Source organism: Malaclemys terrapin, chromosome 1, assembly GCF_027887155.1.
Source record: "Malaclemys terrapin pileata isolate rMalTer1 chromosome 1, rMalTer1.hap1, whole genome shotgun sequence".
NCBI classification, from domain to species: Eukaryota; Metazoa; Chordata; order Testudines; family Emydidae; genus Malaclemys; species Malaclemys terrapin.
In genome coordinates, this window is record NC_071505.1 from 125,721,929 (window position 1) to 125,748,765 (window position 26,837).

The 26,837-nt window shown below is 40.5% G+C and overlaps 1 protein-coding gene across 1 annotated transcript; it reads left to right on the forward strand.

Annotated features, from left to right (window-relative positions):
* The first annotated feature begins 4,055 nt into the window (after nucleotides 1–4,055).
* On the forward strand, nucleotides 4,056–18,102 carry UPK2 (uroplakin 2). Its single transcript, XM_054038283.1, has 5 exons — nucleotides 4,056–4,153; nucleotides 9,309–9,464; nucleotides 10,625–10,862; nucleotides 13,342–13,421; nucleotides 15,171–18,102. The coding sequence occupies exons 1-5, from the start codon at nucleotides 4,072–4,074 to the stop codon at nucleotides 15,311–15,313; spliced, it is 699 nt and encodes a 232-aa protein (XP_053894258.1). The 5' UTR covers nucleotides 4,056–4,071; the 3' UTR covers nucleotides 15,314–18,102.
* The last annotated feature ends 8,735 nt before the right edge of the window (nucleotides 18,103–26,837 follow it).

Consider the following 26,837-nt stretch of genomic DNA (forward strand, 5'->3'; position numbering starts at 1 on the left):
CGCTGTCGACTGCCTCGTCCTCCTCATCTCCTTCCTCATCTTCCCCGTCCGCTAACATGTCCGAGGATCCAGCCGTGGACACTATCCCATCCTCAGAGTCCACGGTCACTGGTGGGGTAGTGGTGGCGGCCGCACCGAGGATGGAATGCAGTGCCTCGTAGAAACGGGATGTCTGGGGATGGGATCCGGAGCGTCCGTTTGCCTCTTTGGTCTTCTGGTAGCCTTGTCTCAGCTCCTTGATTTTCACGCGGCACTGCGTTACATCCCGGCTGTATCCTCTCTCTGCCATGTCTTTAGAGATCTTCTCGTAGATCTTTGCATTCCGTCTTTTGGATCGCAGCTCGGAAAGCACGGACTCATCGCCCCACACAGCGATGAGATCCAAGACTTCCCGATCAGTCCATGCTGGGGCCCTCTTTCTATTCTGAGATTGCACGGCCATCACTGCTGGAGAGCTCTGCATCGTTGCCAGTGCTGCTGAGCTCGCCACGATGTCCAGACAGGAAATGAGATTCAAACTGGCCAGACAGGAAAAGGAATTCAAATTCAAATTTTCCCGGGGCTTTTCCTGTGTGGCAGTTCAGAGCATCCGAGCTCGTACTGCTGTCCAGAGCGTCAACAGAGTGGTGCACTGTGGGATAGCTCCCGGAGCTATTAGCGTCAATTTCCATCCACACCTAGCCTAATTCGACATGGCCATGTCGAATTTAGCGCTACTCCCCTCGTCGGGGAGGAGTACAGAAGTCCAATTAAAGAGACCTCTATGTCGAACTAAATACCTTCGCGGTGTGGACGGGTGCAGCGTTAATTCGATGTAACGGCGCTAACTTCGACATAAACGCCTAGTGTAGACCAGGCCTTAGATAATATGACAATAGGCACCAACATAGAACCTAGGTAAACAATTTCAGATCTGAGATCCTGGTCAGATAGTGGCAGCTTTTTTCCCCCCCTCTCCTCCTTCTTGAATCTTATCCTTCCTTGCAACATTTGCCTGGTAGAACTAGACTCTCTTGGCCCTGCTCCAGAGAGTATCCTGCTGGGGTACTATATGGCTATTTGAAATGATAATGAGATAATTAGTCTTTCATCTCTCCCACAAATCACCAGTTCTTATCCAGCCCACGCTGGCTGTGACTGAAGTTGTTACTAGACTCTATCAGTCATGTGGCTGTGAGATGAGTTTGTTACACTCAGTCCATTCACACCAAAATTAGCACCATCTCACATTTTGTCACCCATCTCAGCCAACAAACCAAGGATAGAGTAGATCTGGAGATTATTTTTTAATTCTTCTTCAACTGCCCTTGCAGAAACCATACAGTTCTCAATTTGTGAGTTATTGCAAGGTGTACTCCTCGACCCCTTAGAAAGAAAACAACATTCATGTCTGTCCATATTCAATCTGAGTGCTGATGCTGCTCCTTGAAGAAATGCTCTGAAGTTCAATGTATTTACCTGCAAGGGCTGAATGCCTAAGTGAGCATAATAAAATCATTGAGTAGCAATTATGTCTCATGCTTTTATCTGGGCTATGGAAAAAAGGAACTCCCTGAATGCAGCGGATTCCTGTTTTAAATTACAGGAATTATAGACCAAAGATTATGTGGTATTACAGTACACACCAGGGAGTAGCAGTCTGTTGTATGCTGAATGGGAAGGCAGAGGTTTCCCTCCCAGCGTACTATGTAAATTCAGGGTTTTCCTTTTGAAAGACCAAACTGTACCTATTTTCATTCTCCAGGAAACCAGTTTTAAAGGAATGTCTGGAACAGCCTGCAGTTCTTTCCAGTTAGGATTTATGGATGGGAAAGGGAACTGCAGTAGCATCATCAGGAATTTGATTAAGCAATCCACATTCTGATGCCACAGAGGCTCCATTAGCCCAACTTCTAAGTCATAAGGTTAAAATATTCACAAAGTTCTACGATCAGATCCACACATTGCTGCTCTCCTATTAAGACTTGACATGAACCATGTCCCTAAAAAAAAAAAAAAAAAAAAGTCTCACATTTAGCTGGGAAGGTAATTAGCTGCTAAAGAGCAACCAATCTGAACGAACTATGACCATCTGGAACTGCCAGTTAGAACAGCTGCTGGCTCATTGTGTTTATATAGGGAGAGCTACCCACAGCTGATGTTTTTGGAAAAATAATATTAAAACTACACAACACTTTTCTTCCAGAGGCATCTCAAAAATGCTTTATAGACCTCAAACCCCACCCACCCACTACTGGAATGCAGCCAGCTCTGGAGTGGAATGTGGCAGACATTCTTTGCTAGCAGCACTACATTACATCACACTATAGTTTTTTTAAGAGGAAAAGACCTATGCAGGAAAAGACATACAAAACTGTGACAATGGGGAGGTAGCTGGTGTACTGTGACTGATGCTTATTACACTTATCATAATTGTCTTCCTGATACATGGTGCTTTCACCTGCCCCCATCCGTTTGCCTAGCACAATAGGCCCCTGATCCCTGAGTGAAGCCCCAAAGGCACTACCACAATACAAATAACTATTAATAACCATTTCGCCAATTGATACTCTCAACGGAATTTACATGAACAAAATGACATTATCCACACTTGAATCTGGCTAGTGCACTGGGATTAACAATTCCATTTTGTGTCATGTGATCCTAATTGACCAGAAATGGATTTCTTGTTTTTTACCTCTTAAATGAAAGACATATCAGGCAACAATTCATTACAGACTCAGAGGGCAGACTTCCATTTACTTGGTTCCGTTTACTCATGAATCTCCAACACCAATGCCTATATACCACACCATTTAGCTTGAAGGGCTTCAGTCCTAGCTAAGGTTAGTATTCTAGATCCAAAAGTGGACAGGAACATTTGACTTTTATTCTATGTTTAGCTTCATCAAAAATCTAGTAGGAAATTCTAAGCAATTGCCTCCAATGCCTCAGTTTTCTCTGGAGGATTGGAGTATATGTCATCCAGGCTTCCTCAGTCCTCCTGGCTTATAGCAATATTCAGGGATTTAAGAAAATGGGTATATTATTTCCTCCAAAAATAAAGTTGATGTACCTAGGGTTCACCACACTCTTGAGCATAAAGTACAGATAGAAGCTACTCTTACAGACTACGGTATAATATATTGAGAAAAAACTTCTTGCTTACTAGATGGATTTTGTCCCACCTTTGGTTTGAAAGTTGTAGGAATACATTTCTGTGTAGTGGGTAATTTATCACTTACTCATATCTACTATATAAAGATCCCGTTATGTTAAACTTTTGAAGGTAGACCTAAAGGAGCCCTGGATAAGATCCTCAGTCCCTGCATTATAAAAATGACTAATCTTGGCTCTCCCCCTGAAAAAAAATGATACAGTATTTATAGTGGAGTAAAGATATAGCTCATCCTCTCAAATTGACTGAAATTAACTAAACCAAAGCTCCCCACTATTAGAATGCTGACTCCTAGAGTTTATAGGTTCTCTTTTACCTTCCACTTATCTTTCCTTTTCTCCTTGGGTGCCTTATGGAAAGATATGGTAGCACTGAGAGTTTTGGATAGGTTATTATTTCATCAGTATGTGTTTTATATCAGCTGTGTGCATCATCTTTAACACAAGCATCTTCTCTCTATTTCATTTAAAGAAGAAGAAATTAGGTTGTGATTTTCTCTATGAAATGGATCAGTTAGCTGAATGTCATTTAGAAATTATTTCTCATGCAAAGCTCTCTGAGCAGGTTGGTCATCGCCAATGGGCAGAAGTCCTCTCACTGCTCTCTTGAGCATTTAGGCCCAGATCCAGGAAAGGACCTAAGCCCCTACTTCTAAGCCCTTTACTGGATCAAGTCCTTAAAGTTCCCATTACCTTTACACCCATGTTGTTGCCTCACTGTGTGACAAGAATTGCAGCTTTATCTAGTACATGCATCTCCCTTGTCTCTTCTCTTCCTTTTCTCCCATCCCCCTTCTATGCACCTGTTTAATGAATGCAAATCCCTCCCACTTTTCCAAGGCAGAAAATCTACAGACCAAGAAACTTACTTCTCAGTTGTCCACCAAGCTAGACTAATCCCTTCACATTACAGCAATGAAGCTAATTCAGCTGATTTGCTTTGCTGGCTGCCTTGGAATAGGATGGGCTGTTCAACTGTCCAGTTTAGACAAAATCTGTAAGTACCACTTTTCTGTTTCAGTAGTAGCAAGCTACATTGGATTTTATGCTTTGGATTAATGTATTTATGTTTAGTAATGCTCAGCTGAATTGATGCTGTAACAGCGCAACCCAGGTTTAGATGAACAGGAAACAATATAGCAATATTTAGTTTTATTTCAGATATTGCTATTATTATTTATGTAGAGCCATACATATAAGGAGTTTTACAGGCAAATAAATTTTTTATTAGAAGATTTATACGTATTTCCCACATGAATCCTCGATTGTAAAACCTAACTCTATTTGATAGAGAATTTTGAACCATTTCAGGCCAAATTCTGCCATCATTGACACCAGCATAGGTCTGAAGTATCTCCATGGACTTCAACTTCCACTGACATACTGTGGGCAAGAAATTATACCTTTTCCTTAAAAAAATTACTGATATGTACAGCTCATGCATGCACATGGCACTATATAAAACAATAAGAATAGGTAATAATAATAAAGTTAATAATAAATCAAATTACTCTAGATTTACACAGGTGTAACTGAGAAAAGAATTTTGTCCTTTAAATCTGATATGTGTACAGAACAAAGAAAAAAAATTAAAACTCCATGCTACATGAATAATAGGCAAAAAGAAACTATCTAGATTGAAGCCAAAATGAAAAATGGTATTAGGAAAGTACCAGAATGTATGATCTCCTTTCTCCTGGCGTAGTTAGTAAGAAGAAGAAAGAAAAATGTGCCTGAGATACTGCAACAAACTTATATATTGTAACAATCTTGTAATTCAGCAGTATCTGTCACACTGATCAGAATGCTCCCAAACCAGTTTCCAAAGGGTGATAGAATACTAAAGGCAGGAAAGTTGTTGGTAATGTTCTGCACTGTCTTAGTCAAAGGAAGATAAATAGTGCACATGCATAGGAGAAATGTGTAAGGTCACTTCATTTATCTATATGTGCATTTTAGTTATCATTAGAGTTATGGTTACCAGATAGCAACTGTGAAAAAACAGGACAGGGGATGGGGGGTAATAAGCACCTATATAAGAAAAAGTCCCAAAAAACTTTAAAAACAGGACAGCTGGTCACCCTAATTTAGAGTACAAGTAGTGCAGATAGAGATCCTATTAGTCTTTATAGGAGTGTGACATTTTTAAGGTCGAACACACCTATTCTTGACCCTTTTCTTCACCCTGAATTCAGTATTCATATAGAGGTTGATTTTCAGCAGTCATTGGAGGTACAGGTGCTCAGCGCCTCTGAAAATGAAGCTCACAGCATATTTCATTATGTGTATAATAATGTGTTCATTTACCGCCCAAACCAATACTGCCTGAAAACAATGAGAGTCTTTCCATTGATTTTAACAGGAGTTGGATCAGGTCTTTGATGAGTGATAAGTACATTCTTTAAATAACTGTTGATTCTTTCTGAATGAAAGGAGGTATTAGAATATAATCTACTGTTAGTAATTCATTAATGGCACTATTTATTTTTACATTTTGGGCCAGATTCTGCTCTCTGTGATACCAGTGTAAACCTAAAGTAAGACAGTTCAACCCAATCAAGTTGCTCTGGGTTTCTATTCGGAGCTGAGTCGGGCCCTTTGGCTCCAGCCCGGCAGTCCTCAAGCAAGAAAAATTCCATGGGAGTTTTGCCTAAGGACTGAAAGATCAGGGTCTTTAGCATAACAAAGTAAACAAAATTGAAATCAGAGAGGCAAGGTCAGGTGGGTGAGGTAATCGCTTTTATTGGACCAACTTCTGTTGGTGAGAGAGAGAAGCTGTCGAGCTACACAGAGCTCTTTTTCAGGTCTGGGGAAAGGGACTTCCAGGGTCGTAACAAAATGCAAGGTGGAACAGACGCTTGGGAGTTCCTTTCCCGGACCTGAAGAAGAGCTCTGTGTAGCTCAAAAGCGAGTCTCTCTCACCAACAGAAACTGGTCCAATAAAAGATATTACCTCACCCACCTTGTCTCCCTAATATTCTGGGACCCACAGGGCTAGAGCTACACTGCATACAACTGAAATCAGTACATCAGAATGCAAAAAGAAAAAGAATTAGCATTAGGACAAATGTCCAGAGGCCATGTAGAGAGCACAATGAACTGGCTCACATTACATTGGTATCCAGGCGGACTAAAATGCTGTACCTGGTCTTCCAGCAAGCACAGGAGAGCCCAAGCTTTATCTCAGAGGTGACTAAGGGAATACCGTCAGGTTAAAAGTCACATGTAAAAAAAACCCCAGTCATTACTAACCGTACATTAGAGCATTCTCAACTAGGGGTCTGGGGCCCCCTAGGGGGCTGTGAGAAGATTTCAGGAGGGCCGCCAAGCATGGCTGGCATTAGATTTTCTGGGGCCCAGGGCAGAAAAGCTGAAGCTCCACTACATGGGGCTGAAGTGTGGAACCCTGAGCCCCACCATCCAGAGCTGAAGCCTGAGCAACTTAGCTTTGCGGGGGCCCCTGTGGTGTGGGACCTCAGGTGACTGCCCTGCTTGCTACCCTCTAGTGCCAGCCCTGGCTTTTATATGCAGAAAAGCAGTTATTGTGGCACTGGTGGTGGGCCTCAGAGAAAAGGGTTGAGAACCCCTGCATTAGAGAATATTAAGGGCCTGATTCTCCATTCTGTTACATTAGTTTTAGGCCCCAGTTCAGCAACATACTTAAGCTTGTGTCTAACTTTAAGCATATGAGTAGTCTCATTGAAGTCAATGGGAGTTCTCATGGGCTTAAAGTTAGACACATCCTTATACACATCCTTGCTGAACTGGAGACTCATATCAGATAGCTCGAGTGGCATCACTGAAGTGATCAGCAGAAAATCTAACTCTAAACAAATCTAATTTACTTTCCATTAGTGAGGCTGTCTGTTTATACTTTGCATTTCACTCATCTTGAAGAGTGAAATTAGACTAGATCATTCATTTTTCTTTGTAGTCCCTTTCTAGTCAGTTTCACTTTCTGGTTTGCACTGGCGTTGGAGGAAATTACTACAACCTGGGCAAAACCCATTTTAATTAAAAGATTTACTTAAAGAATGTACATATCTGGTTATTTAAACAAAAGTTAAGTTTTAGATTCAGGGCATGTCTACACGTATAGTGGTGCAGTGGTCCGGGCCGGCGCAACCCATTAGGCGACCTAGGTGGTCGCCTAGGGCGCTACAATTTGGGGGGCCGCAACCGCGGTGGTATTTCAGCGGCAGGACCTTCCGCCGCCTAAGGTGGCAGAAAAGCTGGGGGCGCTCCTGGCAGTGGTGCAGCTGCAATGATGCAGCTGCGCCGCTGCAGCGCATCTCCCGTCTCCCCAGCTCTCCCATCGGCATAATAAAACCACCTCCGTGAGTGGCAGAAGAGTTGTTTTTAAGTGTATAAAGGCTGATATTTAAACTAGCTATTATATTAATGTTTTATAACTACAAATGCTTCTCACTATAAACTGACTTGTTACTGATTCCATATAATACCCACACAGAGAGCTTGAAAAACTAACTTGTCCACTGCAAGTAAGAAATTTTCCCAGATGGTTGCCAACAGCTTCTGAAGAATCTAAGCTTGCTTTCTTCTATTTTATTTTAAGGGTTCTGGTCCTTATGGTTATGCAGAAACCCTTCCAGCTGTGAACAGAATGTATGCCATTGCAGTTCTGTCTTCCTAAGTCTGCAGTGAGACAGCCCCAGTGCTTCTGCTGCTGCTTCGAGACCCCTGAAGCAGCAACAGAGTGAAAACCGACGATTTGAGATTTCACAGCTGCTGTTCAGTATCATGTGGGCAACAATGAAGCTGACAAGAATTAGATGAGATTCATTCTGCAGCTGCTTGGGAAAGTAGTGGGCATCAGCAGTGGCAGGTGCTGGGGCTATTTGCTAGGAGGAAGACTGAAAAGTAGGGCTGGGGGAGAGGTAGAGAACCAAAATCCCAAGCCTCTCTGCAGCCAAGAGAGCTGATGGAAGAGTGGAGCAGTGGAGGCTTTACTACTCTTCACATTCCCTCCACCACAGCAGCAAGAAAGCTGCAGGAAGGTTAAAATAGCAGAAGGCTCTGAGAACAGAGGAAGTGAACTGTCAGAGGGAATTTTCCTTCTCCTTTCCAGAGTCAGAGGACCGGGTAGGAATTTATCAGTCACATACTACCTAATGGCTTTCCCCTAGGAAAGATGGGGCTCCCAAACAGACTCAAGGGACAGCATCCTCCTCTTTTTCAATAGCTGTTGGAGAGAGGTTGGCTTCTCACCTGGGCATTGAATTTAGAAAATGGAAGCATCAAAGCTTTTGGGTTGGGACTGGGGCCACAATTAGGGAAGTGCAAACATAGCTTCAAGCCACATCTTCCCCTGCTTCCAATGGGCCCTGTGCTCAGGGCTGGACTGGAGTAACAGAGAATCTGGCCCTATGTTTTGAAAATAGATTATTTTAAAATGGATTAACAATTTATTAAAATCAAACAGTGCGTTACTCTTCAATTCCTTTAAATAGCAAGGAGTGATGCTTTAGCAGAGTGGCAGCACATCTTTTTCACAGAGGCTAGTAAGCTTAGTTCTTAGGTTAGTAGATGTTGTTTATGTTTTTCAACATAGATATATAAAGCAATAATTATATTATCAGAGGGATTGTGACAGAACAAGGTAAGGTATGCCCCACTCAAGACGGGCTTCTGCTGCGCTCCCAATCACAGACCCAGTGAGGAACTCAAAACCAGTTACGTTAGTAGTAATCGCAAACCATAAGTTTCATAGGTACATTCACCTAATTAAGATAACTAAGATTCTCTCCTAAACATTTGATCTGTTCCTTGAGTGTCTATAGCATTAAAAAAAAAAAAAAAAAGCACAAGATAAATAGCGAAGCTGGTCCAAAATTGTCTATCAGAACATTTTTACAGTGGAAAATGGCTGTTCAACTAAAAGGAAGTTCTTGTGAAAAGGTTTCCATTTTGTTGAACAATTTTCGTTTTCATCGAACCCTCCCCCCCACCTGAAAAATGTCAATGAAAATGAAAAAAAAAAATTGTGTCCTCAGAGATTTTTCATGATGGGAAAAACTTATTTCCCCATCAGCTCTAATAAATATATCAATATTCATTAGCTAAATTTCCTGGTCATCATATATTTACATGGAGACAAATTTGCTCTAACATTATCTTTCTTTCATTTCCAGCACTAGATTTCTTTCCAAATGCGAGCGTGATTTTAGCAGCAAGAATGAGTTCATCTTTCATTGTTAATATTCCTAAGTGTATTTCTTCCTCTCAATTCACACCCACCACGATTAGACCAGCAGTAGCGGCTGTTGGTGATAAAGTTGCTTTGCCAGGTATGGTGTATTCTTGATTTTTCTCTTTCAATGTGTCGATTCTTTTAACTTGTCCACCTGTATCCTTGTGCCATATGCTCTGACACATGTGCGGCATCTTTTTTTCTGCCTGTTCTCCCTCTCTGACATGTCCTCTCTTCTGTCTCCATTCTTTCTTCTCCTTTTCATCTGTCTTTCTCTCTTTTTTTCTATTTTTTAAAAATAAATTCTTGCTTCTTTTTGGGGGCTTTTCTTGCTCCCCTATTCATAATCCCATGCATACTGCATGGGTTGTGGGCATCGTTAGTGGCTCTGTAAGGCCAGGACACAGGCATCACATCTGTGCCCTATAATTATCCTGGAGGCTTCTCATTCCCTGCAACATGGCTGTGGCCTTCAGGGACAGCTACTCAGAAAATTTTTGTTTTAAGCTTTTACCTGTAAGAAAGGTGGAAACATTTTTCAAAGAGAATTTCCAGTAAAGTTTTTTCTGTTTTTCCTGCAAGTAGACATGTTATCCAATCCATGCCCTATAGATCCCCACACTGCTCAGTCCATATACTACTGTGGCCTCTGGCTAGTCACGATGTTGCTTAGTTGAGGCACCATGGTTGTGGCCTGTGAGTTATGTGCACACTATAAAGTTGGGAGAGAAAATCATTTTCAAAGTTCAGTTCTATTTTCACACCATCCTTTCTTCCCTCATTAATACAGACAATGAGGACTAGGTTGGCACCTTGCAATCTGTCCCTGGGAAAGGGTCAGGACATATTTGTTCTAGCCGAGGAGTAAAGAACAGGGACTGAATTATGACTCAGTCCCAATTCAGATCCTGTTTCCCACTTGTTCCATGGAGGATGTAAGCTGTGCCAACCTTTTTCCTGCAACCTACTTCCCCTCCTCTGTGTCAGCTCATCCTGTGCCAATCCTCTATCCACTCCTCGCCTATCTGCACTGGCGAGGGACTAACACCCCCAGGGCAGCTACTTCTCCCAGACATTACAACCCATGTTGCCTACACAGCGGAGAGAAAGGGGCACCTTATGGTTCCTTACTCCCCTGAGGGATGCTTGAGCCCTCAGATAACATCTTCAAACCACAGCATCAGTAATAGGTTATGGTCTTGCTGCATTGATTGGTCATATGATTAATGTGAAGTTTTTATGCTGTCCTTTTTCAAGCTGTGACAGACACCGATCAGATCAAATCCCTCTACTCTTCCTCTACTGCCCAAGTTTACTTTGCGGGAGAATTCAAGAGTGTCTCATGTAGAATAGCCAGGGATCTTGTGAGCATGGACATTGATGATGGGAACTACAAGCTGATCACAGTCGTAGGCTACCAGGTGGGGGTAGAAGTCTGTGAAAAACCTAAAGGCCCCTTCTGCAATCGAGCCCTTCAGCCATCGTCGATTTACAGGTACCGTATGAGCCAACTGAAATGAAAGTGCATTCAGTAGGGCTAAAATATTAGACTTTGGTAAGTCAGTACTCTTTACACAAGGTGATGCTGGCAACATGAAAGCATGAGAGGGTTTCCTTTCTCTAGCAAATATAAAAAGGGTTAAATATTTGTTTTTGTTTTTTTAAAACATGCTAGGCTCAGAGTTGTTTAAGAATTGTTTCCTGCCCTGTGTGGGTCAGTCATTTCCACTATAATTCAGGAGAAGTGCACTCCAAAAAATGCAACTTACTTACTTCTGATTCATGGTCCCTAGTGTTTAATACATTTTGTTTAGACACCCACTGAAACCAAACACAATGGTTTTAGAGATGAACCTTTCAGGCTCCACAACTACCTTAGGATTGAGATATTCCGGGGAAGACAAAATAAAGGTTCTCTTAAAAAACATACATATGCATTCAAAAATGGGCTCTTATGTACACAGGACAAATTCTCCACTCTGGTTCCAGCCCCTTTGCAAAGTATTCAGAATCTGGTCAGAGCTGCTGGGCTGAGACTAGAGCTGGTTAGGAATTTGTTGACAAAATGTTTTTTAATTGAAAACTGCTGACTTGTCAAAACGGAAACTTTTCATGGGGAAGGATCAGTTTTGACAAATTTCTGAACTCGAAAAAATGTTGAAAAAACTTTTGAAATTGTTAAAGCGTCCTGTTTTGAGATTTTCTAAGCAAAAAACTGTCAGTTTTCTGGTTTGAAACCACATTTTGTTTCTAAATTTAAGCTAATCATAGTACATTTAAAAATATTAAAATTTTGAGATTTTGACTTTTTGTCCTGATTTAGGATGGGAACATTTTTCAAAATCTCAACATTTTTTGGAGGACGGGAAAACCATTTCTTACCCAGCTCTAGTTGAGAATTCCAGTGGTAGGTAGTGGGGTGTGGGTTCAGAGCTGGCATAAAGCTGGCAGACCTGGCTCCCATGCCAACCAATCCCCACTACAGCCTAGAAGGTGTGCTAGGGAATTGAAAGGGCTCTTCCAATTCACAGCTGGGTATGGATCCTTACAGCTTGTCTACACAGTGCAGCAATGCACGGTAGAGGGGTGTGATTTCTAAAGTGCACCAGGGTGTTGTGCACTAATTGGATCATGTAGACCTTGCTGGTGTTAACTAAGTTCCCTTGTGCACATTAATTGAGTGCTGTTTGAAGCAGATTTACGACAATGTGCACTGAGGAGCATATACTGCACATCAGCATGGTCTACACAGGCCAGAAGTGCACAACATATTGGTGCACTTCAGAAATCGCACCCCTCTAGTTCACATTGCCACACTCTATAGATAAGCCTTAGAGTTCATAGCCAACTGTTACAAGTTACAGCAGCCCCATACCTAGTCTAACTTATGCTGAGGCTAGGGCAGCTAAGACTATCTCTACTATAAGATACACCACTCTTTGTTGGCAGGAGAAATAAAACAAAATAAAACCACCTCTAATGAGGGGTGGTAACTATGTCGGCGGGAGAGCATCTCCTGCCAACAAAGCGCTGTCCATACTGGTACTTTTCTCGGTAAAACTTTTGTCAGTCAGAGGTGTGTTTTTTTTCACACCCCTGACTGACAATAGTGCCATGTAGACATAGCCTTAAGAATCAAGGAGGCAGAATCCCATTTTGCAAGCACATATGGGCATCTGAGTGTACAATGCCAGCTTGTGTAGATGCAATGGATGCATGCACTGTTTTTCTATTTTTCTGATTGCACCTTCTTCTGAAAATCAAAATGCTCTAAGTAATGCAATGCATTATCTTTAGAAAGCTTCCTTATTACCAAATACCATAAGTGATAGTTCATAATTGTAAACTCAGACAAAAAGAAAAGTTATAGGTGGAGAACAAGGGCCTGGTCTAAAGCTTACCAAGTTCAAAGGACATCTTTCCAGTGATTTCAATGGGCTTTGAATCAGGCCCGTAAAGTGACTCAGAGAGAGATTAAAGAAAGAATTCCACTTACATGGATGAATTAAGAATGAAATGTGGAGATAGAAGAGTATGGGTGGATATGAAGTCAAAGAGGAAGGGAGGAGCGAATCCATGCAGAGTTTTGAAACATGCAGATAGTTTCTTAGGTGATAAGAGACAGTGACAGAACCAAACCAAAACACTAGGTCCAAAAACCCTCCCGCCAAATATAGGTGAGCTTTAGAGCTGAATGCCAATTCAACATTTTGGACATGGGCCCATCTTAGTAAGGAACCATTTCAAGTAATGGTGGGATGGGAGTCAGAAGGTCCTTCTTTATGAAGACCGAGAACAGGCTGTGACAGCAATTTTCCATCATAAAAAAAAGTTTGCTATTGATTATGGTGGACAATATTATCCTAGGTTAAAAACAATCCAGAGCTAACAACTGCACTAAACATACAGTGGTATTTTGTATGATCCTGTTTAAGAGAATGTCTAATGTTTATTTTTTACCATGCTTATTTAAGGGTAAATTTCTTTATTTTGGATGAAAATGCGGTAATAAGAGCTCACACAGGCTGGTCAGATGCCATACAAACAAACAATGGTGAGTCCCTAACATAGTGAAAAAGTCACTTCAGTCATTCTCATTAAGCTCCTGTCATTCTGAGTCATAAAATCACCCTGTTACAGGATAATAAGCTGCGCTGCTAAAGGTATTTTAACACTAGCCTTTCTCTCTCCAGTTCATAGTACTGTGCAGAAACTTGGGACTGGATTATCATTTACACCAGAAGTATTTTGCAGTTAATCAGTTAATTTACGCAGGTGTAAAAGGCTACAAAAAGGTGGAAGGCATGTGAGAAGCAGGCCCGTGGTTTCATTTAGCCTGATTCATCACTACAGTACAAGGATTAAATAATAATAACTAATAATTAATCTGATTGAGATTTAAAAATAAGTAACCACCAACTTCCTGCACTAGGTTAGATATCTAATGCCTTGTCTTCACACAAAGTTGCATGGATTTAACTTATCTGGTTTAAAAACTGATTAAATTAAACCAGTGCAAAAGCTCGGCATGGACACTCTTAAATTGATTTATACCTGGCTTCTATTGAATTAGCATAAATGGATTCCTTGCTGAATTAACATGAGCCATTTTAAAATTTATTTGAGAGATTTCACCTGGAGACTGCACCAGTTTAATTTATGGATCTTAAAAAAAACAAACGTTTAGGGTACGACTACACTGAAATCAGAGGAGTGATTGCTGCATGGGCTGGGATATCTGTGCTAGCTTTGATGGAGCTAGTACTGCTAAAAATAGCAGTGAATAAGTGGCAGCATGGCAGTGCGGGCATGCCAGGGACCCTGGGCACATACCTTTATTGCCAGCCTTTGCTGAACTCTGTACCTTCATGTATCCACTGCTATTTTAGCTGCACTATCTAGATTAAAGCTAATGTCAGTATGTCAGACTGTCCTGCAATCACAACTCTGTTTGCAGTGTACATATACCTTTAGACAAACTGCTAGTTTGTGTGTAAACAAGGCCTAAGTACCTGAATGCACCTAAAAACCACAGGCTTAGATGTCTAAATAGTAGGGCTGTCAAACCATTAAAAAAAATTGCAATTAATCGTGAGATTTAAAAAAAAGTCATGATTAATCACAGTTTTAATCGCACTGTTAAATGATAATAGAATATCAATTTAAATTATTTTTGGTTGTTTTCCAACATTTTCAAATATTTTGATTTCAATTACAACACAATACCACGTGTACAGTGCTCACTTTATATTATTTTTTATTACAAATATTTGCACTGTAAAAAAGAAACAAAAGAAATAGCATTTTTCAATTCACCTCATACAAGTACTGTAGTGCAATCTCTTTACCATGAAAGTTCAACTTACAAATGTAGAATTTATTTTTTTTGTTACGTAACTGCCCTCAAAAAACAAAACAATGTAAAACTTTAGATCCTACAAATCGAAGCATGAAGGGCCATACGAATGTTTAGTATATCTGGCATGTAAATATCTTGCAACACTGGCTACAACAGTGACATGCGAATACCTGTTCTCACTTTCAGGTGATGTAAATAAGAAGCAGGCAGCATTATCTCCTGTAATTGTAAACAAACATGTTTGTCTTAGCGACTGGCTGAACAGGAAGTAGGACTGAGTGGACTTGTAGGCTCTAAAGTTTTACATTATTTTGTTAACTGCGATGACAGCCCTACTAAATAGTACTACTTACACCCTCACACTAGGGTACAAAAGGGAAACATTGGTTTGAAAATCTACCCCGATGGCTTTAACTCTCTAAATATTTTGTCTTTACATTTTAGTGACAAGATTCTCAGCATATGATGGATCATTCTTAGGGCGGGCCGGAGGAATGATAGTGATCACGGTACTGCTTTCTGTTGGTATGTTCGTGCTGGTGGTTGGCTTAATTGTGGCAGCAGCTCTTGGAGGAAAAAAATCATAAATCAGGCAAGCCAAGATTGCCTTCCAGAACAAAAACCACTACCGATCTGAATGAATTGTTTTCCGGGAATCAAGAATATCTACAATAATGAGTGCTGCATTAAAGAGGGAACATGAAGAATTAGAAATAGTATAAATCAGAATTGAAGATGTATAATGTATCAAATGAAAACTGTAAATAGCCTGATTTACAATGTGACAATTTTTATATCAAGAGCTAACATTAGAGTTAGGCCCAAACAACTCTGATGTTTGGTTCCAAGTTGGCTTGGGCCTTTCTCTAGCTAAGATACTTTGGTGCCATAAACAAAAATCCATCATCATTAACCTGAGACATGCAGCTAGGGAGCTGTATATCACAAGTGCCACAGTGCATGACTTTTAATTCTAGGAGCAACATTTCTGAGGGTGCTTGGGCAGGCTTTATATCTCAGTGTTTTAACACATCTGCTGTGTTAGTGGTTGTATGGTGTGCAATGGTTGATTATGGGTGCACTGAGGGCTATGGCTCATTGTGTGTAGTGAATTTCTATTTACACCCATGAATCAGAGGCCACCATCTTTGAGTCTGACATTTCACGTTGGCTGGAGAGGATGTATGGTGCATTGTGCTAACTGTCATAGGAGTTGATTTTAGATGCCTGATCCTTAGAGATGTTGAGCAGCTATAACTTCCATTAACCCAAATCCACAAGCTTCTAATTGACATCAATGAGAGCTGCAGGTCCCTGGTGTCATGACCCACAGGGTTCAAACCTAGGTCTTCAGAGGCCATGGGAACAACCACACTCCAACTTGCCAGTCTGCTGACAATGGCTTACCTGGGACCCATGAAGTCCAGCCCGAGGGTTAGGCTCCGCCCTGAGGTCCATTTGGCAGAGCCCTGAAGCAGCTGACTGGCCCTACTTAAGCCGGCAGCAGGAACATTAAGTTGTCTGAACAACTGGGTTCCACTCTGCTTGGGACTGTGTGCCTCGTGGCAACATGTCCTTGATTTCTTGGCATCTGACTTGTGGTTCTGGACCTTGTGGTTCTGGAGTTTGTTTTCTGCCTCTGACCTCCTGGTATCCTGACCCATCTTGACTCTGGTTCCTGACTTGTGGTTCTGACCCCCAGTCTATCTCCTGCTTCTGACCTTCTGGTATCCTGACCCAGCTGATTCTTGACTCCTGTCTTGTGACTGGACTCTGGCTCCAACTGCTAGGTTTGACCTAGTTGTAACACCCAACACCTCTCAGGATCAGGCCCTACTATGGCATTGTAGATGTCCTGATGAGTTTACATGGTTTGCATATTGATCCATAGTGACAGTTATTCTCCCGAAGGGTCTGTGCCCAGGGCCACTCTGAAAATTTTCATTTATGCTAAAGAGACTTGTCAAGTAACCACTAAAACTGATCTGAAAGAGCTTTTATTGCTTTGAGCTGAGAGGCCTCATCTCAGCTGTCAGAATTTGCTTTGATGTTTTGGCAACTGCACTCAGACCTCTGAAAGGGTCCAGCTGTGAGCCCTCGGAAGTGTAAATATTTTCAATCAGTATTTTCAGTATAAATAATAATACCAATAACCAAATTAAATTCTTTAGGTTTGAGGCTCTGGGGTGGTTACAGATAAATTTAGTTTAGTCAAAGACTGTGAATGACATCATAAGTGATAGAATTAAAGACTTCATTTAAAACAGAAATTTAAAATAGAATAGATGGTTAAAGCAAACAGGAAGTATGATAAAACCATACACTGCATTTTTATACTCGCATTCCAAAATGAAATGGTGCAGCCAGGGGTGTCCATTCCCTGAATGAGAAGAATGGGTAAATAATCCTTTTTTTAATGGTATCTTGATGGTGGATGAGCATGCTAATCTAAAATTAATGTGCTATCCTTTAAAAAAATAATTTACAATAATACGCTTGATTAATTAGCATTAAGCCTATCTTTTACCATATCTATATTTCCGCTACCTTCATTAAAATACCTTCTACTCCCTCTTTGGCTATTTAATATTAAACATTTAACATTATCTTTAACAACTGTGTAAATGCCATTCCAATAACTGTCAGTATAGATAGCATCCAACCAGAACATTTACATATGTCCAAAACTCTTGTTGGAACCAAACAAGTTTACAAAATGGCCTGGGGTTATGTCCTAAGTTATCGCTAACTTGGCTATGAGCTGTCTTTCTTCACCTCACCCACAATTTACCACGCCCTTCCTATTGTCAAATCTAAACTTTGGCCCCATTTACATTTTAGCACATTTCTATTACATTTTTATGTAATATTAACAAACATCACTTTTATAGGCTACAGAGGACAGGTTCCCAATCATCATCATGTGGCAAAAGGAAAAAAATACTGAAATAAAAATAGATTGAGAACATGGAGTCTGAGTTTAATGGAGATGCGAATATGGCAGACCCCTACATAATTATATAAAAGTACAACCTATAACTAAGAGAGAGAGTGGGAAATGATAGAAATACATTGGGCCAAATTCTACTCTCGGTCAAACCCATTGACTTCAATGGATGCACAGGTGTAAGTGTGAGCAGAATTTGGCTCTTTGGGCTGAATCCAAAGCCCACTGAAGTCAATAGGAAGCTTTCCATATGACTTCAGTGAGTTCTGGATCAGGCCCTTTATGTTTGGTATCATTGGGTACCAAGTCTTCAAGTCTTACAACTACGTATAAATGTAACTGTCAGTGATTTTATGAAGTAATAACTGTGTCAAAATGAAATAAATGACAATCGGTGATGATTTAAAAGCAATAAAAACAGTGGAAATTCAGCTGCAGTTTCACGATGATGCTGATTTTCATGGAATCCATAATAGCAAGAGTGTGATATATCAACAGAGGGAGTTCAACAATTGCTCTGGAGCAGTTATTCATTTGTTAGGGGAATAATTCCTACCAATGATCAATTAACAATGGTGTCCAGTGGCACTGGTGTTACAGTTTACAATCCTTTGCCATATTTTCATAAATTGCATTCAAGTCCTTGGTTTAATGGAATGCACATAATCTACATTGTACTGTCCTGATAAATTGTAATATTTTCAAACTCATTACAAATTTGAGCTCCCTCCACCCCCACCTATCTCATGTAATAAAAAGGGTTTGGGGTTCCTTCCTCTCTTCCGAACACTTTGCTTTTTTTTCAGAGGAGTTTTGAACATGTGAACTACTTTGACTTTCAAATAAAAATATGAATGCTGTATATAAAATAATGACCTCCATGAATATGTTCTGATGTTTTTGCAATGCAACTGAATCTGGATTGAAAGGAAAAAAACTGAATGAAAAAATTAAGAGTCGGATTATTTTCCTAGAAGGGTGACCTGATAAAAAAGCAGAGATCAAATAGTAAAACATTTTGACAAGAGTGATTTGTTATCCCTTTAGACCATTCTCCAAATTTCACTGAAATGCATTGGGCCTGAATCCTGGTCTACACCTATAGATTACAAGGCAGAAGGGATCACTGTGATCATTTAGAAAAACACTTTTACTTATGTAGATTATTCCCCTTCCTGTAGGGAGTTCATTAAACTGTAAAAAAACCACCTTTAGACTGAAATAATTGCATCCACAATGGGGGGTGTGGAGGGGAGATAATACCCATTTAAAAATACCTGAATGGTCCAAGCAGTACAGCTGTCTAGTGCAGACCTTATTCTCCTTTGTGATGCATGTTGTGTAGTCACTTCCACCTGTTCAAAATAGTACAGTTTTTTACACAAATTTTGCACTAACTTTGCATTGATATAAATGTTGGCGCTAGATGCAGTGCAACAAAGAAGCATGCCCTTTGTTTTAACCAGGGGAACAGCAGTCCCTCTGATTCTAACTTCAGGATAGAGGATTGAGAAAGCTTGGTAGCGTTTCCCAGGTGTCAATAAACAGTGGTATTTGCACGCCTTACTCCAAACAATGCTTTGTCAGTTGAGACCTACTTTCTCGTTAATTTCCAGCCTTGAGCTACTTACTATTTACTATGGGCATTTTTAAATAAATCATATATTGATTCTGTACATGTATTGTTAATTAAGGAACTGATCCTGTGTGGTGATGAGTTCCTCCAGAGAAGTGTAGAACACCTTCAATTGCTAATGAAGTCATTGGGTGGTGCTGGTGCTTAGCCCCTCTCAAGATACACTCTGCAGGATTGGATGGTGTAGAGAAATCTGAGCGATGCACAGAAAGAAAAGTAAAAGATCAAATTATTTGAACATGAATTGTAAACAGAAGTATTTTTAATGCGAGCTTTGGGAGTTTCCTTTTCAACGGTTTAAAGTATTGTGACTGAAATCCTAGCTCCAGTGAAGTCAACGATAAAACTCAAGGACTTCAATGGAGACCTTGGTGTTTTGTTTTTTTTCTCCAAATTTAAATAAATTTGTGCATAAACCATGGCAGTTTTTATCAAAGTGAATCATTAAATAAAGCATCTGTATCTTATATGTTATGCAAAATGAGAGATGCATTCTACCACCCTTACTCTCAATGAGTACTTCTTGGCTCTCTGTGAGCTGAGGGGTGAAAACATTATCTCTTTCCACAACTAGCCCCATTCATTTCAACGGAGCTGCTAGCAGAGTAAAGTGCTACTGAGCTGTATATAAAGGAACAGAATCTAATCCTGAGTATTATACTGTTGGCATCCTATATATAGCAGAAACCAAGTACTCATCTTGTTTTAACACAAAAATAAACCTTGCATTCACCAGTCCACATCAATACTATAGTATAGAACAGTGATACTCAGATTGTTACTCATGAGCCACAAGTGACTCTTTAATGTGTCTCCTGCAGCTCTTTGAAGCACATGATATTAAAACTTGGTGTGATTTAATTATTAATCAATCAGGATGCTTTTACTATGTTATTAACCAATTAACTTATCAACACTAAGTTATTAACTTATTTGCTGTCAGAAAAAAAATATATATATATATAACAAACTAAATATTTCCCATCATACTGTTTAAATATGAATAGTCCTATAGTAAATGAAACAATGAATTCACACTACTGTAGCTCTTTTGGGTAATGTTGATCACTAATTTGGCTCCTGAACCACTGAGGTCTCAGTATCGCTGGAATAGAACTAAATACAGTACAGAGTAGATATGCCAATAAATACAATAAAGTAGAGTTGCCACACACATAACATATTGTAATATACATGACAAATTATCATGCAAAAGGTCTTTGTCTGATTACTATTACTACATACGATACTTTTCCCTTTGGATCTTTTCCCTGGACAGACTGGTGCATCGGGTGCCTGGTACAGTGCCCAACAATGTGTAAAATGCCTTCAGAGTTATAAAGAACTTTTCACAGACTTCTGCTATGAAGAGTGCACAAGAACTGCTGAGACACAGAGGGCATAGATGACTGAACCAACACAGCCAACTTATGCATGTACTATTATTATTATTTATTTATTTGTATTGTGGTAGCTCCTAGGGACCCTAGCCATGGACAGGGAACCCATTTTGCTAGGTGCTGTACAAACACAGAACAAAACCCCAAAGAGCTTACAGTCTCCAGATGTTGCCTTTCCTGATGTTAGAAAATCTGCTCCCATGCTGCTGAGGAACACTGGACTTCATATGTGAAGATTAAGACAATCATTCTCAGTCCTGCTCACTCCCAATCTCACTACCTGACATACTCTCATATAGAGGATTGCTGTTGGAAAAGAGCAGTAACCAGTTGCACTGAAGTCTTGAAGAGAACTCATTCAGAAAATATCTGTTACTTGCATTATTGAACAGAGGGAACAAACATAAATGAGATTCCTTTTGTATTATTCACGCTAACTACACTTGTGGAAGAAAAAGCACATTGAAAAATATGACTTGCTGAAAGCAACCAGATTCCTGTCTCTGACAGTTGTTCATTCAAGTCATTTATTTCCTTTTTATAACGTTGCCACTGCCTTTTGCTACAGGTGCACTATCCATGCCTAGCTCATTCCCTAAGCTGCGGATCATGCCCCAGGAAGTGGAATATTAAAATCACTATTTTCAAGACATTATCTATGCCACAGAATTGAACCATTTGTAACAACCAGTTTAAGAAAAAATATTTCAGTGCATCCACACCCACTGTGCTGAACCAGTTTAAGTTTTGCTTCACATTCACAGTAGAACTGTACTAAATAACTTCAGTTACAATGCTTTCTGGGCATCTAGCCCACAATTCCTGGCTCAGCTTCTAGAAGCAGTGCATTCTGGGAGATTTTGTAAGGCTGCCAGGGCACTGTAGAACACTAGTGGGAGAACCAGCACCAGTTTATTTAAAATAATTTTAAACACGTTTAGTTAAATCAGAGCAAACTCCCGATCCACTTAAATCAGTTTACAATTGACTGATAACATTTCAGGTTAATTTGATAAGTTATCCTGGTTCAGATTCACCATGCACTACCATACTGAGCTTGAGCCCCCACATTATGATAATCATTATTACTATTATTATTACTGTTATCATCATAGCATCTAATAGACTCAGTTGTGGACCAGGACTCTGCTGTGCTAGGTGCTGTACAAACACAGAACAAAAAGACATGATGTGAAGGGCCTTGAAAGTGAAGACAAGTAGCTTATGTTTTATGTAGTGGAGAAGGGGGAGCCAGTGAAGGGTGACATGCTCAAAGCTCCAGGCTAGGAAAATGATCTCTGCAGCAGCATTCTGAATGGATATGCACAGAGCTTAATTTGGTTCAAGTTTACTATGCACTGCCCATTCTGAGCTGGATTTTACACTGTGCATTCTTTACTCTGGCTCCACTGAAATTATGCCTTAGGTAACATACCTCAACACAATGTTTCAGCTAGTAGCATGCAGCAAGTCTTGGAATTTCTATGGTGTCTGTATTCTGTGGGCTGCTTTTTTAAAAAAACTGATTCTAGATGGGACTGATAGTGCCACTAGGTTGCCCATTATAGGACCTCCCATTATCAGATCCTGTTTTCAGTTGTTTATAACTTTGTCAAATTTTAGCCATTTGGGCTGAAATTTTCCATGCTAGATATCTGCCCCAGGTTGATTTTTTTTTCTTAATTTCAGGCAAAACTATTTGGCTGTTTCTGAGAACAAGTCTAGGAAAAATACATTGTTTTGTCCGTGTAAAAAACAATTGGCAACCTTTTGTTTGAACAGTTCAAGGGTCCCCATATTTTGGAGCAGGGACTTGATATTTGGCAGGAGGATGGCCTTTGTGATAGGGCGTACAAACACCATACAACCCAATAAAGAGTTAACAGGAGGCTGGGAGCCCAATTAGCTTACCTTGTTGCATCTAGAGGGTGAGTCAGGCTCAATTTGGTATCAAAACCAGCTGGTAGGAGCTGGGTGGTTGACATAAAAGAAGGAATTCAGTATGCCTAGGAGGCTAAGACCATCTGTTCTCTCCTGAGGAGAAAGATTAGGTAGAGGCTGAGTAGAATTCTTCTTCTTCTTCTGGGTGGAGTTGCTGAAGAGAGGAATAAGCTGCAGGAGTTGGCAATAACTTTAGTAGCGGGTCCCGTAAAGAGATAGAGTAGGAGCAGCCCTAGCCATTTGTTTGCTAGGTGAAAAACATTTTCAGCTGTCCCCCTGAAATGGCTAAGCCCTACCCCCCAAAGTTAGGTGTGAGCACCCTGCTTGCCCACCCTTAGACCCAGCCCTGGACAGAACTTGAGGGAAATGATTGGGGGGGATGGTGCCCTGACAATAGAACAAAGGGGAACTGGAAGAGAGACAGAAATCTCAAAGCTATAGGGGTGGGATGAGTTGTTGTCTTTTCATGTCACTTGGTGAAGAGAATGGAATTGAAGACCCTGGGGGAGCAGAAGACTTTTTGGTTCACTATCTGGGTCTTAATACTGTTGAAGGACACTGATGTTCTAGAAGGGGTGGGACTCCAAAGGGACCTGGCTAGAAAACCAAGTATCCCACCGGAGTGGGGACTAGGCCTGGCTGGGCAAGGAGACCTGGGACAAGCAGTTGGAACAGGAGGGAACTGGCTACCTTAATTAGGGCATTTCCTAACTTTTGAGTTCTTGACTTTGCAACTTTAATGTTCTTTTAAGGTACTTTTGTGTGTGTAATTATATATGTATCTCTTACAGTAAAACCTGCAGCACAGACCATCTCCCAATCTTAAGAGACCACTTGAAGGCATCTGCGAGGTTTTTTTTTTCTGTGCAATTTTGTTAATCTCTTAGGCCATTTATTCTGGTCACTTTCAGTCACTTAAAACAGATTTGACTGTATCCTAATAGTGCTTGCATTTATACAGTGTCTTCTATTTCAAAGGATCCTAAATGAATGTAACATGCTCTAGTCTAGATCATCTTCACTACACCCACCTATGAAATGCAGCCACCTGTAGGTGGAATGTAGTGGCTGTTTAATGTAGAGAGCAATGCTATGCAACAGTTTAACACAGGAAGTGAAGAAGAAATCAATTAAGGTGATCAGATAGCAAGTATGGAAAAATTGGGACACTTTTTTTCAGGGTAGGGGTATAGTTATATGTATAAAACAAAGCCCCTAATATCAGAAAGGTCCCACTGATATTGGAATGTTTGGTCATCCTAGAACCAATTTAAACTGCAGGAGGAAACTAGGTAGGCAGCATTTAATTACCCAAGGTGGTGTGTAACTAGGATGCCCGGAGTTATCTATGCTACTCATATGAAACAGGTTGCAAGTTGTCAGCTCAGTTTTATATCTCATCAGAATCACAAACTTCTAGCAACACAGTCCTCCGCTGTTCCCAGGCTAGGGCTTTAGCTCAGTACAGAATTAGAAGGAAAAGTAGCACCAGATCCTGTATAACCTTAAATGTTCTGTGGAAATCTCCCTGCCAAGTACTGATCTGTTTAGCTTGTCACTGTGACAAAAACACAATACAAAGAACGCTGTAAACTATACAAACTCAAAAGTGCCCACAATCACGGAGACGTGTACTACCACTGCATACTCTTGAGTTCTTTCCCAGAAGTCATGCTGTCAGAAATCCTTCTTGTAATATTACCCAGACAAATACTTGTGGTATGTACATCACTGTGCAGTCTGCTTTCGGGTAGGGATGATTTTCTTTGTTTCTACAACTCTTTTGTAATAGAAAAATCAAAAGACAGAACCCTAGGTTTGCTGAAATGTTCAGGACTGAGATGCAAAGAGCAATTTATTGAACTACTAAAGTTTGAGGAAAGCCCTGAATCCCAATGCTAGTTCCCTCTGAGACATCAGGTCAATTTTAGAGTCTTTCATTCAATTATAATAGAATGCAATTGTATAGGAGTTTTGCCATGTCCTGTTATCTCAGTACGTGCTGTACAAGTATTTGCTTTAGCAAGCGGAGGGAGAGCTAGTGAGTGAAACTGACCAATGAGCCTGAAAATGATTGTGAGAAATTCCTGTTAGTCTGGCTTTTTTACTCTTATCTTTCTGCAAAAACAGGAATAACACCTAAGTGAAACTACCTGAGGCATTTGTAGTTTCTCATCATGGAGTATGTTCAGCCCTAGCTCATTACATGAGAGGGCTGTTCTTTATTTTTCCATCTGCATCATTAACATCCATTGGATGGGGAGGGGCAGGAAAGGGTTGGAAGGGCTACAAATCCCTTGAAGCGCAAGTTTGACAAAATCTTAAACTTTGGAAAAGTTTTATTAGAAGGCTGACTTTTGCTGGGGGGGAAAGCCCAAACTAATTAGTATGCAGTATACTCCAAGCTAGGGATCCAGGACTCCGTCTATGTAGTAAACTAAATTCTACTTTTGTCACCTATTAAAAACAAGAATCCAAAAAAGTGGGTCATATTGCAATATAATGCAATTCTGCACAGTTCACAGACTGCACTACAAAACTACATATTATGGAACTCTTTACATTTAATTCAGGTTAGTGTGTTCATTGTCACTTACCAAAACAACAAGCTCAACCGAGGCAAAAGTTTTGCAGTGAATCTCAAGATGTTAAATACTTAAAAGCCTATTTCTCCTTGCAGTCTGCAGGAACTTTCTGATTACAATTGTGGAATTTGGATGTTTTCAAGGATTCTTAACTGTGTGTTAAGATGAAAAGCCACAACGCACCATTATGATCATCTAGTTTGATCTCCTGTATAAAACCCAGTAACTTCTGCATCAAGCCCATAACTTAGTTTGAGCTATTTCATGTGGTATGGTGATATTCCCTGTCTTGGGAAGGGCTTGTATGGGATTTTGAACTGAGTTGTCTTGTGAGAATCATACATGGTTCTCATCAATCATAGATGTTACTCCAGCTAGGCTTTTAATATTTGAAGTGTAGGGTATGTCTACACTGGGGGGAAAAAACCACGCAGCAGTGAGTCTCAGAGCCTGGCTCAACTGACTAAGGCTCCTGAGACTTATGCTATGGAGCTAAAAATAGTAACGTAGAGGTTCCTACTTTGGCTGGAGCCACTCCCCCCGCACCGGTTTTCAGAGCCCAGGCTCCAACCTGAGTGAGCATATCTACGCTGCTATTTGTAGCCCCACAGCACAAGCCTGAGTCAGTGATGCAGGCTCTGAGACTCAGTGCTCCAGGGTTTTAGGTGGTGGTTGGTTTTTTTTTTTTTTTTTTTTTTTGCTTGCAATGCAGATGTACCATTCATTTTGCACAGGCGTAATCCCAGGTACAAGAAGAAGAACAGGAGTACTTGTGGCACCTTAGAGACTAACAAATTTATTAGAGCATAAGCTTTCGTGGACTACAGCCCACTTCTTCGGATGCATATAGAATGGAACATATATTGAGGAGATATATATATACACACATACAGAGAGCATAAACAGGTGGGAGTTGTCTTACCAACTCTGAGAGGCCAATTAATTAAGAGAAAAAAAACTTTTGAAGTGATAATCAAGCTAGCCGAGTACAGACAGTTTGATAAGATGTGTGAGAGTACTTACAAGGGGAGATAGAGTCAACGTTTGTAATGGCTCAGCCATTCCCAGTCCTTATTCAAACCGGAGTTGATTGTGTCTAGTTTGCATATCAATTCTAGCTCTGCAGTCTCTCTTTGGAGTCTGTTTTTGAAGTTTTTCTGTTGTAATATAGCCACCCGCAGGTCTGTCACTGAATGACCAGACAGGTTAAAGTGTTCTCCCACTGGTTTTTGAGTATTTTGATTCCTGATGTCAGATTTGTGTCCATTAATTCTTTTGCGTAGAGACTGTCCGGTTTGGCCAATGTACATGGCAGAGGGGCATTGCTGGCACATGATGGCATATATCACATTGGTAGATGTGCAGGTGAACGAGCCCCTGATGGTATGGCTGATGTGATTAGGTCCTATGATGATGTCACTTGACTAGAGACTGCCTCTCAGAGTTGGTAAGACAACTCCCACCTGTTTATGATCTCTGTATGTGTGTATATATATATCTCCTCAATATATGTTCCATTCTATATGCATCCGAAGAAGTGGGCTGTAGTCCACGAAAGCTTATGCTCTAATAAATTTGTTAGTCTCTAAGGTGCCACAAGTA